Source organism: Hyperolius riggenbachi, chromosome 12 (assembly GCF_040937935.1).
Source record: "Hyperolius riggenbachi isolate aHypRig1 chromosome 12, aHypRig1.pri, whole genome shotgun sequence".
NCBI lineage: Eukaryota > Metazoa > Chordata > Amphibia > Anura > Hyperoliidae > Hyperolius > Hyperolius riggenbachi.
The window spans coordinates 120,929,193-120,947,928 of NC_090657.1; the positions used below are offsets into that span (position 1 = coordinate 120,929,193).

An 18,736-nucleotide genomic window follows, 5' to 3' on the forward strand; every position below is an offset into this window, starting at 1 on the left:
CGTAGGCGTGACTAGGGGTGTGATGGGGGCATGGTCAGGGCATGGCATGGGTGTGGCTTAAGTGTCCCTCTTTCTCATCTCAAAAAGTTGGGAGGTATGCACATATGCCAGCCTACCCCCTCTCCCATATCAGGCTGGCTGGAAGCTTTTACAGGCTGGAGGAAGTGCTTTTGTAATGGAGTGACTATTCTCTGCACAGCATTTAGAACAACAATGCATGCTTTCCTGTATCTTGTCTCACTTTCTACTTGTCCCCTGCCCCCTCCTTCTCTCTTGTGTGTCCTCTGTCACTCTTCCTGCTCCCTAGTTCAATGGCAGGCACTCTGTCATCAGAGGAGCTCACAATCTAATCCTACCATAGTCATAGTGTAATGTCTTACGATATTATTATTATTATGTATTTATATAGCACTGACATCTTCTGCAGCACGGTACAGAGTACATAGTCATGTCACTGACTGTCCTCAGAGGAGCTCACAATATAATCCTGCCATAGTCATAGTCTAATACTCTACCATATTATTATTATTATGTATTTATATAGCACTGACATTACAGAGTACATAATCATGTCACTCATTGACCATACTTTATCTAATATCTCTTATGTAGTCCAAGGTCATTTTTAGGAAGCAGAAACCATTTGTATGCCAGCACACAGGTACCATGTGATGCAGTCTTATTTAGGAAATGGGGGGGGGGGGGTGACACCATGAGTTACTGCACCAGGTGTCACAAACCTTAGCAACACCACTGGGAGGATGGTGTCTTTGTGTGCATTCCGGAAAGGACTAGCCAGGAGGAAGGAGGGAGATTTTCCCCCAGGTTGCTGGTACAATATATAAGGCAATGTGAAGCACTAGGCTGGTTGAGGGAAATAAATGTACAATTTGATGGCAAGCTGGTAAATGTACACAGCATGATGCAGAAGAGAGGCTTGCCTCCTACAGTGTCCTTAGAAACAAAACTCTGTCTGCTTTCTCATCATTGTAAAGACTGCATGTGGTCAGCTAGATAAGGTATTACACAGGTTGAAAAGTTTTCGACAGTCCCTAGACTCCAGGAGGGCTGCTTTCTGACTTGTGTGAGAGACAGGCAGGACAGGAGTCACATTACAGGCAAGTCGCCTCTGTGTTATGTGGCTGCAATACAGATAAGTTCTCTGCTCCATGTCAGGCTATTCTCAGTCTCTCTCCACTCCTCCTCTCTCCCTCATTCATCTTTGTTTCCCCCCTTCCCCTAGTGCTGGCTGTCTTTTCTTCCTCTCTCTGGATAGTGTAACTGTTAAGGGCTCTGCCTCTGGCCCAGGCAACCTGGGTTCAAATCTCTGCTTCTTTCTACTCAGTAAGCCAGCACCTATTCAGTAGTAGACCTTGGGCAAGACTCCCTAACACGGCTACTGCATACTGAGCGAGTCAGCACTGATTCCGCCAGGAGAAAAGTAATTATAAATATTCCTTGTTACTCTCTACTTTGCCCCCCCCCCCCCCAATCTTACCTTCACAATTGAATCACCCAATCTTGTTATTAGTTACCCTAGCCTATAGCTGTCAATACATGCATTCATTTTTACAGACAGATTCTTTCAAAATGATCGACTATGGCGATTATCAACCACCACATCGATCAATCATCAATCCATCGCAAAAATGTACCAAAAATAAAATCAAGCAGTACATTTACAATTGGACACAGTGGTATAGTGGCTGCCGCATTGCAAATATTTTCATGGAGGGGGGGGGGGGGGGGGGGCGCCACAGGTTTCCTTGCCTGGAGTGACAAAATGGCCAGAGGCGCCCCTGACTGGGGGGACATCTGTATCTACCTAGCCTATACTTGGGGACACCTGTAACTAGCTGGCCAATACTGGGGGACACCTAGCCTATACTGAGCGACACCTGTACCTACCTAGCCTATACTGGGTGACACCTGTACCTAGCTAGCCTATACTGGGGGACACCTGTACCTAGCTAGCCTATACTGGGGGACACCTGCAACTACCTAGCCTATACTGGGGGACACCTGTTCCTACCTAGCCTATACTGGGGGACACCTGAACCTACCTAGCCAATACTGGGGGACATCTGTACCTACATAGCCTATACTGAGCAACACGTGTACCTACCAAGCGTATACTTGGGGACACGTGTACCTAGCAAGCTTATACTGGAGGACACCTGTACCTAGCAAGCTTATACTGGGGGACACCTGTACTTAACTAGCATATACTGGCCAACACCTGTACCTACCTACCCTATACTGGGCAACTCTGTACCTACCTAGCCTATCTGAGGGAACACCGGTACCTACCTAGCGTATCCTGGGGGACATCTGTACCTACCTAGCCTATCCTGGGGGACATCTGTACCTACCTAGCCTATCCTGAGGGACACCTGTACTAACCTAGCCTATCGTGTGGGCCCTTGTATCTACCTAGCCTATACTGGGGCTAACCTATACCTACCTAGCCTATACTGGGGGACACCTGTACCTACCTAGCCTATACTGGGGGAACCCTGTACCTAGACAGTCAATACTGGGGGACTCCTTTACTTACCTAGCCTATACTGGGGGACACGCGAGCAGCTGCTTCCTGTCAATTCACGGCGGGGGGCTCCGTGAATAGCCTGCGGGCCGCCGATCGCGGCTCGCAGGCTAAATGTAAACACGAGCGGAAATAATCCGCTTTGTTTACATTTGTACAATGCTGCTAACAGTAGCAGCGTTGTACTGGATCAGCGATCCCCGGCCAATCAGCGGCCGGGGATCGCTGTCACATGACAGGCAGGAGCCTGTTAGAGGCTGCACAGGACAGATCCATTCCTGTGCAGCCTCGGATCTCCGGGGAACGGAGGGAGGAGATGGAGAGGGGGAATCCTGCGGTGGAGGGGGCTTTGAGGTGCCCCCGCCAGCCACACGCAGGCGCGATCAGACCCCCCCCAGCACATCATCCCCCTAGTGGGGAAAAAAGGAGGGCGATCTGGTCGCTCTGCCTGGTGTTTGATCTGCAGCACAGATCAGCAAATACAGCGCTGGTCCTTAAGGGGGGGGGGTAAAGGCTGGGTCATCAAGTGGTTAAACAAAAACAATCATGCTGAACTGATGAACAGTTAAATATACAGTATCCTCATTTTTATTTAGCTTGCAAATGTAGCCCACTAAACACCAAATTGACATTGTTGACCCTTACATACCGGTAAGTGAACATCTGTTGGAGTCACTACAGGTATGCATCAAAAAAGTGCACTAGGAGTTACGGCTTATTTTAAGGGCATGTCTTATTTTTCCATAAACGGCAATATAGACTTATTCATTGAAAAAAAAAAATCAACATTTATTCAAATATAGTATATAGTCATGTCATCATATTCTGGATCATAACATCAAATCCTGAATTCCATCATGCATTTCTTGTGACTCAACTTACTTTTTCAATGTGCAACAATCTACATTATCAAGAGCTTGGCACTTTCTAACCTTCATTGTTTTGGGTCTCATGTGGTCTGCAATTTTTTGGTCTGCTTTCCTTGGTGAAGGGTCCATCAACCCTGCTGCATTCTATTGCTACTGCGTATGATTGATTTTTTATGAACTGTAACTATGACTTATTTTTGGAGTATTTCAAGCATCTGGGGATACAGGGTGTTACACAAAGGCATCTATAAAGCACATGAAATTCCACTGAAAAAGACAGCAAAAGTTAGGCTGTGGCTCTATGGCAGGTTCTTTATGAGGGACAAAAAGACACAGAGAGATTGTTTATGAAGAGTTAACCATCTGTCATTTCAAGCAGTAGATTATGTTAGAATTGTTTACAGGCATTTTGTAACCGCAAAAAAGGTTGCAAATTAATGTCCAGTAGGAATGAGGCCAGCCCCATTGATTTAGCAGCTTCAGAGCAAAATAGGAACAGGTGGCAGAGTTAAAAGGTCATTTACTAATAGACAAGCTCGTGTCCTGCACAGACTATTCTTGTCTTTTCTGCGGATGAGCAGTTTCCAATATTTACAAGTTAACATCAGTCAGAATTATATTGGCTGTAACATATATAAAACATGATAGTGCCCAAAGTAAGACAAACCACACCCAGCCAGCCTCCTTGAAAGGTGAGCAATGCTTATTACTGAGTCCAGGTCCGTATACTAAAGTAGAGTCTTTACGACTGCAGAAAACCAGAAATGCTGGAATTACATACTGGATCCCATTGCCAGCATATGCACCAGTGACACTCACTAAGAGTTCAAGATGGTTTGTACAAAATGCTACGACAATAGGAGGGACCAGCGTTATGAGTGGAAACACTATATGGTCTACAAGCCATGGATATGTTCCACCATCACGATGAAATAGAGTTTTCCAGTTATTGCACAGGGTCACTGCAATGATGGGAAAGTTAGTACTTATGGTAAAAACTGGGAAAAGTCCTAGAAAGTAGCCAATCACTGGAGGCACAAAAGGCCTACAACCGCTGAAGTTAAGAGTGTACATATCCATGAGCGCTCCAGATGAGAAGCAAAATATAGCTGTGAAACAAAGCAGGCTGTAGAATGAAAGAACTAGTATGTAATCCACAAAAACAAGTCCAGTGATGTGTTTCTTTCTGGACACAGGTGTGATTAGTGAAGGCAGAGAATGTTGGCACATGAAAGAGTACACACAGACACCAAACAAATTCCGGATCCCAGAAATATCTGCCATGGGAGGTTGTCCTTCACCTTTACCCTCACCAATACGGACCAAAGCTACCACGATCATGATGATGAAAGCTGTAGGAGAATAAAACAAATTATGGGGTAAGTAGTTTGCAGGAAATCAGGAAATCTTATCTACACTGCATAGTAGGGCAGTCAAGAGTTAAACTGTTGTCAGTACGATTTATGACAGAGTCCTAGATGAGAACAAAGTGGTAGTAAAGCTGTAAAAACTCATTACTCCCTCTATAAATCATTTTAAGAAATAGGAATCTGACACACCACCTTTTTTTCATGTAGTGCCACAAGGACAGAGCTTTTTTTCTGTCAGCTTGAGAAGTAAAGGGTTACCAGAGTGAAATATCAATTCATCCCATTCTATCTTTTTGAAAACATGTGCATTAAGGTAAAGAGTGGGAGCAGAACATTTTTGTAACACATTAGGTTGTTAATTTGACTCCTGTTTACATACTGTATTATCTCAATATACCAGTGGGCAAGGTAAGTTGATAGTTGCGAGATAATTAGTTTCTTTACCATATGAGGTATTCTCATAATGTTGTCTGAATTATTATTATATAGTAGGTATAGTGGTTGTCTAACTTGTAGCAACCTGGACTGAGTGAATAATACCATATTACTGTTGCTTATCTATTCACAAGTCTTCGAATGTATTACACTAACTGGGCGCATACATGTAAAAAGGGCACTGGGAAACATGGGAGCAGGGTGAAGCCGAAAAACGTTTCACCCTGCCGTGGCAAATTTCCCAGCGGCGTTACTATTCGCCCTCCATGGCACCATACAGTGGGGGTTAGATGCAATTTGGCTTCCAGCTATTGCACTGTTTTTATTGTAATTTGCGCCCTGTCTTTTGCCGGCACACAAATTAGTCACTGAGCGCCACTATAGCTGTAATTCACATAACATATGGAGGCACCCAAATGTCCTCACGATGGGCTACCCATAATTTCTGTTCCACTACCTTTTTTCGTAAGGGTTATTTCTGAAATACCATCATTTTTTTGCACTTACCAATCCATCTCATAAGGGAAGTTAAAATCTGAAGGTACTTTGTCTTTTGCACATTAAAAAAAGTAAAAGGGCCAAGGAGCAGGGTGAATATAACCTGAAATAAAAAAAGAAAAAATCACTGAATTGCCGATGTTGACTTTAACTCTAGTACATGTACAATGTAGTGTGCGCTAGTGCTGTTACTTTAAAGAGAAATTCCACTCACAATCATAATTTCTAAATATTAATCAGTGCTGACACCCCCCCCCCCAACAAAAATGAATAAATAAAAAAGGTGCAGGTGTGGTGAACGCTGAATCATATTTCTTGATTAAAAAAGGGCCTTTGATATTTAAAGAGGAATGAAACTAGAACCGAAAAAAGGGGGGAAAAAAATCAGCTTTGAATAAATACAGTGGGTTGCAAAAGTATTTGGCCCCCTTGAAGTTTTCCACGTTTTGTCACATTACTGCCACAAACATGCATCAATTTTATTGGAATTCCACGTGAAAGACCAATACAAAGTGGTGTACATGTGAGAAGTGGATCGAAAATAATACATCATTCCAAACATTTTTTACAAATAAATAACTGCAAAGTGGGGTGTGCGTAATTATTCGGCCCCCTGAGTCAATACTTTGTAGAACCACCTTTTGCTGCAAATACAGCTGCCAGTCTTTCAGGGTATGTCTCTACCAGCTTTGCACATCTAGAGAGACTGAAATCCTTGCACGGTGGCGTAGTGGTTAGCTCTCTCGCCTTGCAGCGCTGGGTCCCTGGTTCGAATCCCAGCCAGGGCACTATCTGCAAAGAGTTTGTATGTTCTCTCCGTGTCTGCGTGGGTTTCCTCCGGGCACTCCGGTTTCCTCCCACATTCCAAAAACATACAGATAATTTAATTGGCTCCCCCTAAAAAAAATTGGCCCTAGACTACAGTACTTAAACTACATAATATAGACATATGGCAATGGTAGGGATTGAATTGTGAGCTCCTTTGAGGGACAGTTAGTGACTATATATATATATATATATATATATATATATATATAGTACAGCGCTGCGTAATATGTCGGCGCTATATAAATACTAAATAATAATAAAAAGTGGGGTGTGCGTAATTATTCGACCCCCTGAGTCAATACTTTGTAGAACCACCTTTTGCTGCAATTACAGCTGCCAGTCTTTTAGGGTATGTCTCTACCAGCTTTGCACATCTAAAGACTGAAATCCTTGCCCATTCTTCTTTTCAAAACAGCTCCAGCTCAGTCAGATTAGATGGACAGCGTTTGTGAACAGCAGTTTTTTAGATCTTGCCACAGATTCTCGATTGGATTTAGATCAGGACTTTGACTGGGCCATTCTAACACATAGATATGTTTTGTTTTAAACCATTCCATTGTTGTCCTGGCTTTATGTTTAGGGTCATTGGCTATCATTCATAAATCATTTCCGCATGCGGAAATGCTTAAAACAGCTGACTTTACCGACCACTCGGCAAAGTCAGCATTCATAAAGCCTCTTTCCGCATGGAAAAATGACACTACTGAGCAGAGTGATAAATCACCGCCTTGTGCGGTGATTATCGGTACAAATGTAGCAAAATGTTCATTCATAAAGATCACCGCAAGCGGTGTGAGGTCGGGAAGTTCCGCTCCCTCTGATGTGGCGATATCAATGTAAATGAATGGAGACACACAGACCTCCCAGGCAGCTGCAGCAGAGCGGAACACGGAGAAATGTATCAACTCGGCAGCTTCCGTGTCTCCGCAAGCCTACCGCCTGTCTACCGCCAGCTTAGCTCGGGGAATCTCCGCACTGCTTCCGCACACGGATACATCTTTATGAATGCCCATCCAGAAGTCTAAAAATACGCCAGCAGTGTTTTCCCGCACTGATTCTCTTTACCGACAGCCTGTTCATGAATGATAGCCATTGTCCTGCTGGAAGGTGAACCTCCACCCCAGTCTCAAGTCTTTTGCAGTCTCCAAGAGGTTTACTTCCAAGTTTGCCCTGTATTTGGCTCTATCCATCTTCCCATCAACTCTGACCAGCTTCCCTGTCCCTGCTGAAGAGATGCACCCCCCGAGCATGATGCTGCCACCACCATATTTGACAGTGGGGATGGTGTGTTTAGAGTGATGTGCAGTGTTAGTTTTCTGCCACACATAGCGTTTTGCATTTTGGCCAAAAAGTTCCATTTTGGTCTCATCTGACCACAGCACCTTCTTCCACATGGTTGCTGTGTCCCCCACATGGTTTGTGGCAAACTGCAAACGGGACTTCTTATGCTTTCTGTTAACAATGCCTTTCTTCTTGCCACTCTTCCATGAAGGCCAACTTTGTACAGTGCATGACTAATAGTTGTCCTATGGACAGAGTCTCCTACCTGAGCTGTATATCTCTGCAGCTCGTCCAGAGTCACCATGGGCCTCTTGACTGCATTTCTGATCAGAGCTCTCCTTGTTCGGCCTGTGAGTTTAGGTGGATGGCCTTGTCTTGGTAGGTTTACAGTTCTGCCATACTCCTTCCATTTCTGAATGATCGCTTGAACAGTGCTCCTTGGGATGTTCAAGGCTTTGGAAATCTTTTTGTAGCCTAAGCCTGCTTTAAATTTCTCAATAACTTGATCCCTGACCTTTCTTGTGTGTTCTTTGGACTTCACGGTGTTGTTGCTCCCAAGATTTTCTTAGACAACCGCTGAGGCTGTCACAGAGCAACTGTATTTGTACTGACATTAGATTACACACAGGTGCACTCTATTTAGCCATTAGCACTCATCAGGCAATATCTATGGGCAACTGACTGCACTCAGATCAAAAGGGGCCGAATAATTATGCACACACCACTTTGCAGTTATTTATTTGTAAAAAATGTTTGGAATCATGTATGATTTTCGTTCCACTTCTCACGTGTACACCACTTTGTGTTGGTCTCTCATGTGGAATTCCAATAAAATTGATTCATGTTTGTGGCAGTAATGTGACAAAATGTGGAAAACTTCAAGGGGGCCGAATATTTTTGCAACCCACTGTATATTGCACCCACAGCATTATCAATCGAACAATAGTACCTCGCTTAAAGAGAGTCTGATGCCATAATTAAAATGGCTTTTTTCCTTATATATAGCAGGGGCAATTGTGCCCCTGCTAAAACGCCGCTATTCCGCGGCTGAACGAGGGTCCTTTCCCCTCCCTGTGCTGCCCGGGGAGCGCTTCCGTGTGAGGCCGGGCCTTGAGCTGCAGCCCTGCCTCACACGCGTCTATCAGCGGCAGATCTCCACCTCTCCCCCGCCCCTCTCAGTCTGCCTTCGCTGTGAGGGGTGGGGGAGAGGCGGAGATCCGCCGCTGATAGACGCGTGTGAGGCAGGGCTGCAGCTCATAGCCCGGCCTCACGCGGAAGCGCACAGGGGTAGCAAAATCTACGACCACGTTGGTCGTTGATTTTGTGTGTGTGGGAGGGGGGTTTGGAGGGGAAAGGACCCTCGTTCAGCTGCAGTATAGTGGCGCTTTAGCAGGGGCAAACATGCCCCTGCTATATATAAGGAAAAAAGCCATTTTTATTAAGGCTTCAGAGTCTCTTTAAGGCCATTTTCACTACCTGCAGATTCAAAGCGTTTCCCTGTATGTAGTGGGGCAGGGAAACACAGCCAATCTCTTTAACAGCTTGTTGTCCAGATTGCACTGTGGTGCTAATAAGGGCGGCATGCTGCAGGTTTCTGCATCAAGCACCTTATCCTTATAGCCGTGCATGGCTTAGCAATTTGGGCTGCATCTTCATAGCAGAACAGAAGCCATGGCTGAATCAGAAATAAACGTGGCTCCTAGTGAAAATAAGCTCTAAACCTTACCCACTGCTGCAAATTTCTGATAAGTGGGTTGTTCAAAATAAAATTCAGTCTTCCACCATCTCAAAAACACAAAAGCAAAAATGCATTCGATTTTTCTGCGTTTATGATTCTGGGAGCCTCCAGAAGAGGTGCTCCCAGGAGCACTTGTGATATTGGAACCCGTAAGCCATGCAGTTGTAAAGATGGGCAGTGGGGCTACATTACCTATTGAAATCAAAGGAGGGATAAAATATAGTGGGGAGAATGGACTATATAATATATATGTAAGGAAACCATTAGTAAGGACACCATAGTTTATCTCATATTCACCCCCAAGGGTTTTTACTCTAACGGACCAGAGCAATTTTCACTTGTCAGTGCTCCTCCCTTTTATTCCCTAATAACTTTATTACTACTTATCACAAGAAAATGATCTATACCTCATTTTTTTCGCCACCAATTAGGCTTTCTGTGAGTAGTACATTTTGCTAAGAATATTTTTTATTCTAAATGTGTTTTAATGAGAAAAAAACAAAAAAAAAAGAAAAAAAATCATTATTTCTCAGGTTTGAGCCATTATAGTTTTAAAATTAAACATTCTCCTGTGGATAAAACAAGCACATATTATTTACCCAGTTGTCCCGATTATTAAACCATTTAAATTATGTCCCTATCACAATGTATGGCGACAATATATTATTTTGAAATATAGGTGTTATTTTTCTGTTGTTTTTTTTTTTTTTGTTCTGGCCATAATTACCAGCCCCAATGTAATAAATTAAAATTAATTTCCCCCCATAAAATATAGATAAAAAAAGCTAAGTCCATAAGGAAACTATTTATTTATTTATTTTAAGCTGAATTTTTTTTACAAGTGCTTTTTTTTTTGGGTGGGAGGGTTGTAAGTGTAATTTTATTAATGATGTGTATGTAATTGTGTATGTCTGTATTTTGTATGTGTAATATACTTTTTGGCCACAAGATGGCGCTAGTGAACACTTCGTTATAAGAAGTGATCACTTTTTTTTTTTTTTTTACACTTTATTGAACAGTAACAATTTCCTGTTTTTGTGAATGGACGTAGCCGCTGTTCGCGGTCACGTCCATTCACTCCAGGCACTGCGATTGGGTAGAGGACTGTTCGGTCCTCTTCCCCAATCACTCAGCACGGGATCCCGGCGGAATTGGCGGCGGTAGCGGCGCACACATGGCTGTAGCAGCGGCGGGAACGTGCGACGTATTAAAACGTCATGTTGCTGTTAATAGGGTAAAGCATGACGTTTTAATACGTTAGGGTGTCATTAAATGGTTAAAGAGGAACTGAACCACAAAAAAAGTCACTAAATTGAGCTTCCTTATCCCTTTTAAATTAATGATTAGACACAAAGCACTTGAGAAAGGCAATATAAAAGTAGATATATTTGTGCAATACAACTATGAATAAAAGAGAATGGCAGGCTCCATTTTGCAGCTCTCACTCCATGGGAGGTGCAGAGTCTGATTCTGTGTGCGGTGCTACAGTTGGAGTTAGACATGCCCATTCACGCCCACAGAATAAGATTTGCAGCCCAGTGTCATGAGGTCATCATCAGTCGCCCTGTTACAGGAAAGTGACAGCTGTGGCTTCTGCTGCTGCCCTGCACTGTACTGGCACACACCTTGATAAAGTATTATTATTTTTTCTCTAACTATGCCTCCTGTGGTGTGAGATCTTGTGCTGTCACCCTGTAGCTCTCCCCATTTGTTTTGTGCCAGATCCCATATCATGTCCTGTAGTCATGCAGCTCTCCCCTTTCGTATCCTGTCCGGCAGAGGTAGGGGGGTAACACTGCAGAGGGAATCCTTTCTTACATCATCCAGCCACCCTTGTCCTCCCCTGTAGGTAGCTTGACAGAGGGAATTCCCTCTTTTGTCACCACCCCCTGCAAGTCCCTCTCTCCTACTAGTACATAGCGCATGGGCTAATTAAGCCTCATTTGAATCACTCGTGATTCAGGTCGGTGATCATCCCAGCTCTCATACACACTAAGAGAGGTTTGGCGCTTCACAGTGTAAAAAAGACTGAACTGTTTTTTCCCCAAAAATCATAAATATATATGCTTCACTCTTTATAAAACTGACCAAATGTCCACTAAAAAAATATGACAGGCACGCATCTGCTTCACTGATATTACTTCACTCTTGTTAATTTCAGGAAAAACGTTTTATGCCAAAAAGCAACCCTATTAGATACTCGTTATCAGTTCACATACACACTATGAGAGGTTTGGCGTTTCACAGTGTAAAAAGGACTGTTATATGTTTTTAGTGGACATTTGTTTAGTTTTATATAGAGTGAAGCATTAACAGTGAAGCATATATATGTATTCATGTTTTTTTTAGGGAAAAACTTGTTCAGTCCTTTTTACACTGTGAAGCACCAAACTCTCTTAGGCTCTATTCACACCTGCGTTTTGAAGGAGTGATTTTTCCGCAATTTCACGCGGAAAAATCACTGAACAGTGCTGTGATTTTTGCACTTCTATAGCACTGAAACGCGATCGCCTGGAAATCGCCTGAAAATGGTGCAGGCTACTCGTTTGGCGTTTTTGGGCGATTTGCGGCGATTAGCACAAATCGCCCAAGTAAGGACGGGCCCATAGGGTTTCATTACACTAGCGCTTTTAAAAAGCGTTAGCGTTTAGGCGGTTTGCCGAAATCGCGGAAAAACACTCTAGTGTGAATGGGGCCTAAGTGTATATGTGAACTGATAAGGAGAGGGGGAGATTGTGTATCTAAAAGGGTTGCTTTTTGTCAAAAAACATTTTTCCTGAAATTAGCAAGAGTGAAGTAATATCAGTGAAGCATATGCGTGCCTGTCTTTTTTTTTTAGTTGACAATTGGTCAGTTTTATAAAGAGTGAAGCATTAACAGTGAAGCATATATATATTTATGATTGTTTTGGGGAAAAACCTGTTCAGTCTTTTTTAAACTGTGAAACGCCAAACCTCTCAGTGTGTATGAGGATCATACCAGCCCTGCCCACCTGCTGCACCCATTACCAGAGGCACCCCCCCTCCTCCTGGATTCTTCAATCTCTCAGGGCCCGTTTCCACTATTGCGGTGCGTAATCGCCGGTAATTCACAGCTGATGAAATCGCGTGCGGATGCGATTCCACATGCGTATTTTGCCGCGATTTCGCATAGGTTAGGGTATATGCGACTTTAACCATGTCCCTGCCTTTGTTAATTTACATTAGTTTCTATGCGAAATCGCAGGAAGTAAGAAGCCGGCACCATCTGTTTCTTCTGCTCTTTTATTGCATTAAAGCATAGACATATTCCAGCAAAAGTAATGCAACGTTTCAAGGCTACACGCCTCTTTATCAAGCTAAGCTGGGAATGACACTTGCATAACAAACATACATGTATTTATACTAATCATGGATGGCAGCAGCCAATAGAATTCAAATACACTCGTACCAATCATAATGGTCCTAGTATTGCGGACCTGATGGGGAACTTTGATGCTGCTAACCTGATAGGATGCTGAGTCCGGGAACCTCCCATCTGGTGTATCCCTCCTGGCCACCGGCTCGAAACCTCCTTTGTCCGCCTCCCAATGCACGGGCGCCACCTCCTCCGCATATAGCGGACCTGATGGAAGCCCTGCATGTCGTCACACTATGGGCGGCGCCGGACGGCGCCGCCGCAGCGTGCAGAGGCGGAAACTGCGGGGACGTCGTCGGCAAAGCGCCGGCTGACGTCACCAGATGACACATTAGAGGCCCGGGCCGCCGACCAATCAGGGCACACCCCTACGTATGCGGCTTCAGAGTCGCATACAATGTGCGTAATTGCACTATCTACCCACTATATGGGAAGATACATGGCTAATCTACATATATAAACAAACATTAGTGTTGCATTCCTAAGCGGCCATTTATATTCAAAGAGAACACCAAACGAACAGGGGCAGTAAGTAGAGCAAGGTAAAGGTGAACAATAAAAAAGTAATAAACTGAAATTAAGAAAATAACACAAAATAAATAATAATAAAAATAAAAAATAAAAACTGATGAAAATAGATAATCAATAAAAAAATAAAAAATATATATAATATAATACAGATGTATAGAACAAAGGGTAGACCCCCGGATGTCACAGTAACCACAAGCTTAGATGTCATACATCACCAACATATTAGTGGATACTGTTTCAGGTGTACATCTATTATTTAAATGTGTCAAATACATTAACATTGGCATATTGGATAGGCTGGGCACAATGGAGCAAGTTATAAGAAGGGCAACAGATCAAGTTCTCTGTTAAGTCCCCTCGGCTCCATTGTGTCCAGCCTTTTAATCCAATAGGCCTCCCTCCAGAGCAGTTTTTTCAAACGATCTCCACCTCTTCTCAATGGGGTCACCTGCTCCAACACCATGAATCTTAATTGGCTGACATGATGACCCTTGTGTATAAAATGATATGCCACTGCCTGATCAACTAATCGTTCTCTAATGGCATGCTTATGGGATGACAGCCGTTTCTTTAGTTTCTGAGTGGTCTGTCCGATATATAATAGGCCACAGGGGCATTTTAAAGCATAAACCACGTAATCTGAATCACATGTATGCCACCCCCTGATGGCAATTTTTGTGCCCAGATGGGGATGTAATAAAAAGGGGCCCTTAATAACAGAACTACAGTGGACACAATTTAGGCAGGGGAAAGTCCCCTTCCGATTGGTGCGCGTTGATCCAACCTCCAAATTGAGGTCGGCGTGCACCAAGCGATCTCTGAGAGTAGGTGGTCTTTTATATGACATAAGTGGAGGGTTCCTAAAGTGCTCAATATCGGGGAAGCTATCGGTCAATAGGTGCCAATGTCGTTTTATGATTTTGGATATACCCTGACTATGTGTATTGTATTTAGTAACAAAAGGAATGCGGTTATGTGCCTGGTGTCTACTCCTCTGTCCCTCACGCAATCCTAAAGCTCTAGTACGTGCTTTATTAAGAATATCCGTCGGATATCCACGATTCTCAAATTTCTGTTGCATCTCGTCAAGTCTCCTCCCCCCCACCTCCTCATCCCCAACAATCTGTTGTATCCTTTGAAATTGGCTGATCGGAACTGCACCCCTAGTGGCCCTCGGATGGAAACTCCCGTAATGGAGAAGGGAGTTAACATCCGTGGGCTTAACATAGAGGTCAGTGCATAATCTGTCCCCACATCGAAACACCAATGTGTCTAAGAAGCTCACCTCCTTCTCAGAGGAATGAATTGTGAGTCGAATATGTGGACACTTGCCCATCAATTCATCAATGAACTCCACTAGGGTCGAATGCGGCCCCGCCCACACGCAAAAAACATCATCTATGTATCTATGCCATTGTATGGCGTATTTCTTAAATAATTCACTGGTGTACACGTACATCTCCTCGTATACCCCCATGAAGATGTTTGCGTAGGACGGGGCCACATTCGACCCCATGGCTGTACCCCTGACCTGTAGATAAAAAGTCTCATCAAAACGAAAATAATTGAACTGCAGAACAATTCTCAACAAATCACAAATAAATTTGATCTGTGGACCCGTGAAATCAGATGCTGTTTCAAGTATATAGTGTACAGCCTCTACACCCCCATCGTGTGGGATGGAGGTGTAGAGGCTCTCCACATCCAATGTAACCAAGAGACAAGCTCCCTGCAGGGGTTCCATATTACGGACAATGTTTAGAAACATTTGAGTATCACGTAAATAAGACTTAAGTCCTGCCACATAGGGTCTCAAGACCTGATCTAGATATTTTGCCACAGGAGAAAACACTGACTCTACCCCTGCCACTATTGGGCGCCCAGGAGGATTGTCCAACCGTTTGTGAATTTTAGGGCAGACATATAAAACTGGAGTAATGGGATGTCCCTGAATAAGGAAATTAGCCAGTTTTTCTTCGATTACTCTAGTCTCCACTGCTCTAGAGACAATCTCAGCTATATGTCTCTGGATCTCATTCAACGGGTCACGCTCCAGTTTTTGATAGGTGGATGTGTCGGAGAGTTGTCTCATGACTTCCCCCCGATACATGGTGGTGTCCATCACCACCACTGCTCCGCCTTTATCCGCTGGCTTAATTGTGATATGTGGATTTTGCGTGAGTTCCCTCAGGGTTTGTTGCTGTTCACCCGTGATGTTTCTACGAGTGGTAAAGCCCAATAACCTGGGATTCCTGAGAAGTGTGTCAACTTCATTTTGTACTTTTTTAATGAACAAATCAATTATCGGGCATGATGGTGGTTGAAAACGACTCTTAAGTCTAAGATTGGTGTCTTGCAGTTGCAACATGTCAGGGTCCACATCTGTGGCAGGAGCCAAATCAAAGGTCCTTGGTATGGAAAAGAAATATTTGAGTTTCACGGAACGAAAAAATCTCTGCAGTTCCAGATCTACCTCAAGTGGATCAGGGGCATTAGTAGGAGCAAATGACAAGCCAAGATGGAGGGCAGAGGCCTGTGCAGGGGTTAGAGAACAGGACGAGATATTCACCACTATCATGGTCTCCGATATTGTTGATTGTGTCGTGGTCGCAGTCTGCCCCTTATTCCTTCGTCTCTTACATCCAGTTCAATTATTTTCGTTTTGATGAGACTTTTTATCTACAGGTCAGGGGTACAGCCATGGGGTCGAATGTGGCCCCGTCCTATGCAAACATCTTCATGGGGGTATACGAGGAGATGTACGTGTACACCAGTGAATTATTTAAGAAATACGCCATACAATGGCATAGATACATAGATGATGTTTTTTGCGTGTGGGCGGGGCCGCATTCGACCCTAGTGGAGTTCATTGATGAATTGATGGGCAAGTGTCCACATATTCGACTCACAATTCATTCCTCTGAGAAGGAGGTGAGCTTCTTAGACACATTGGTGTTTCGATGTGGGGACAGATTATGCACTGACCTCTATGTTAAGCCCACGGATGTTAACTCCCTTCTCCATTACGGGAGTTTCCATCCGAGGGCCACTAGGGGTGCAGTTCCGATCAGCCAATTTCAAAGGATACAACAGATTGTTGGGGATGAGGAGGTGCGGGGGAGGAGACTTGACGAGATGCAACAGAAATTTGAGAATCGTGGATATCCGACGGATATTCTTAATAAAGCACGTACTAGAGCTTTAGGATTGCGTGAGGGACAGAGGAGTAGACACCAGGCACATAACCGCATTCCTTTTGTTACTAAATACAATACACATAGTCAGGGTATATCCAAAATCATAAAACGACATTGGCACCTATTGACCGATAGCTTCCCCGATATTGAGCACTTTAGGAACCCTCCACTTATGTCATATAAAAGACCACCTACTCTCAGAGATCGCTTGGTGCACGCCGACCTCAATTTGGAGGTTGGATCAACGCGCACCAATCGGAAGGGGACTTTCCCCTGCCTAAATTGTGTCCACTGTAGTTCTGTTATTAAGGGCCCCTTTTTATTACATCCCCATCTGGGCACAAAAATTGCCATCAGGGGGTGGCATACATGTGATTCAGATTACGTGGTTTATGCTTTAAAATGCCCCTGTGGCCTATTATATATCGGACAGACCACTCAGAAACTAAAGAAACGGCTGTCATCCCATAAGCATGCCATTAGAGAACGATTAGTTGATCAGGCAGTGGCATATCATTTTATACACAAGGGTCATCATGTCAGCCAATTAAGATTCATGGTGTTGGAGCAGGTGAACCCATTGAGAAGAGGTGGAGATCGTTTGAAAAAACTGCTCTGGAGGGAGGCCTATTGGATTAAAAGGCTGGACACAATGGAGCCGAGGGGACTTAACAGAGAACTTGATCTGTTGCCCTTCTTATAACTTGCTCCATTGTGCCCAGCCTATCCAATATGCCAATGTTAATGTATTTGACACATTTAAATAATAGATGTACACCTGAAACAGTATCCACTAATATGTTGGTGATGTATGACATCTAAGCTTGTGGTTACTGTGACATCCGGGGGTCTACCCTTTGTTCTATACATCTGTATTATATTATATATATTTTTTATTTTTTTATTGATTATCTATTTTTGTGTTAAAAAACTTTTTATTGAAAATTTTTTCAAACAGGTAACATACAAATACAGACAAACGATCTGAAGGACATTACCGGCAAATATGTTTTCAGGGTTTATCTGGCTAATACACTTTATGATTATGGACATAATGATATAGACCCATGGATAGTTATAGGTACATATATCTAATACAAACATTTCTCATAACTTAAGACCGACAGTTCTTCAGAGTAGAGAAGGAAGATGAGAAAGGAAAAGAGATACAGGATAGAAAAGAGAAGGGTCCCCATAAAGGGACCAAAGAAGACGAAGGAAAGACAGACAAGTTGGTCCATGTTCTTCTAGAATTCAACTGGTGTGGTTGCCCATAACAGATTGTTATGGTGTGGAATACTTTTCAAGGCCGTCATTTATAGACATAAATATCTGGGGATATTCCATTTAAGTGCTATATTCTGAGGTTGAAAACACAGTCATATAATATTATTAAATTCAATCAAATCTAAGATGGAATCAGTAGTCAAGGACTGGGTCCTGCAGGGGAATCGCCAAGTAGGAGGGATTTGGCTTCTTCTGATTCTCTGTATTCGTACCAGACTGCCCATTTCCTGGTGAAGGCCTCATTGCGGTCATGTGCGCTATGGAACAGTTCATCTAGTCTACATATCGTGTTCAGTTCAGAGAAGATCTGACTTGTCTTAGGAATATTGGAGCTTCTCCAGTTCCTAGCTATTAACCACCTGAGCGGTCTGGACGAGCTCAGCTCGTCCAACACCGCCGGAGGTCGCCGCTCAGGCCCTGCTGGGCCGATTTTTATCAAATAAAGTGCAGCACACGCAGCCGGCACTTTGCCAGCCGCGTGTGCTGCCTGATCGCCGCCGCTCTGCGGCGATTCGCCGCGAGCAGCGGCGAAAGAGGGCCCCCCTAGCCGCCTGAGCCCTGCGCAGCCGGAACAAAAAGTTCCGGCCAGCGCTAAGGGCTGGATCGGAGGCGGCTGACGTCAGGACGTCGGCTGACGTCACTCCGCTCGTCGCTATGGCGACGATATAAGCAAAACAAGGAAGGCCGCTCATTGCGGCCTTCCTTGTTTATTATGGGCGCCGGAGGCGATCGGAAGATCGCCTCCGGAGCGCCCTCTAGTG

At 43.9% G+C, this 18,736-nt stretch overlaps 1 protein-coding gene across 2 annotated transcripts in view; it reads right to left on the reverse strand.

Annotated features, from left to right (window-relative positions):
- Positions 1-3,306: 3,306 nt before the first annotated feature.
- TMEM104 (transmembrane protein 104) overlaps positions 3,307-18,736 on the reverse strand; it is a 312,500-nt gene continuing 297,070 nt past the window's right edge. For both annotated transcript variants that reach the window (XM_068264517.1, XM_068264518.1), the window contains 2 exons: positions 5,727-5,820; positions 3,307-4,766 (listed from right to left, as the gene is read on the reverse strand). In XM_068264517.1, coding sequence (XP_068120618.1) covers positions 4,006-4,766; positions 5,727-5,820 — 855 coding nt within the window. In that variant the 3' untranslated portion in view covers positions 3,307-4,005. The remainder of the gene's footprint in view (positions 4,767-5,726; positions 5,821-18,736) is intronic.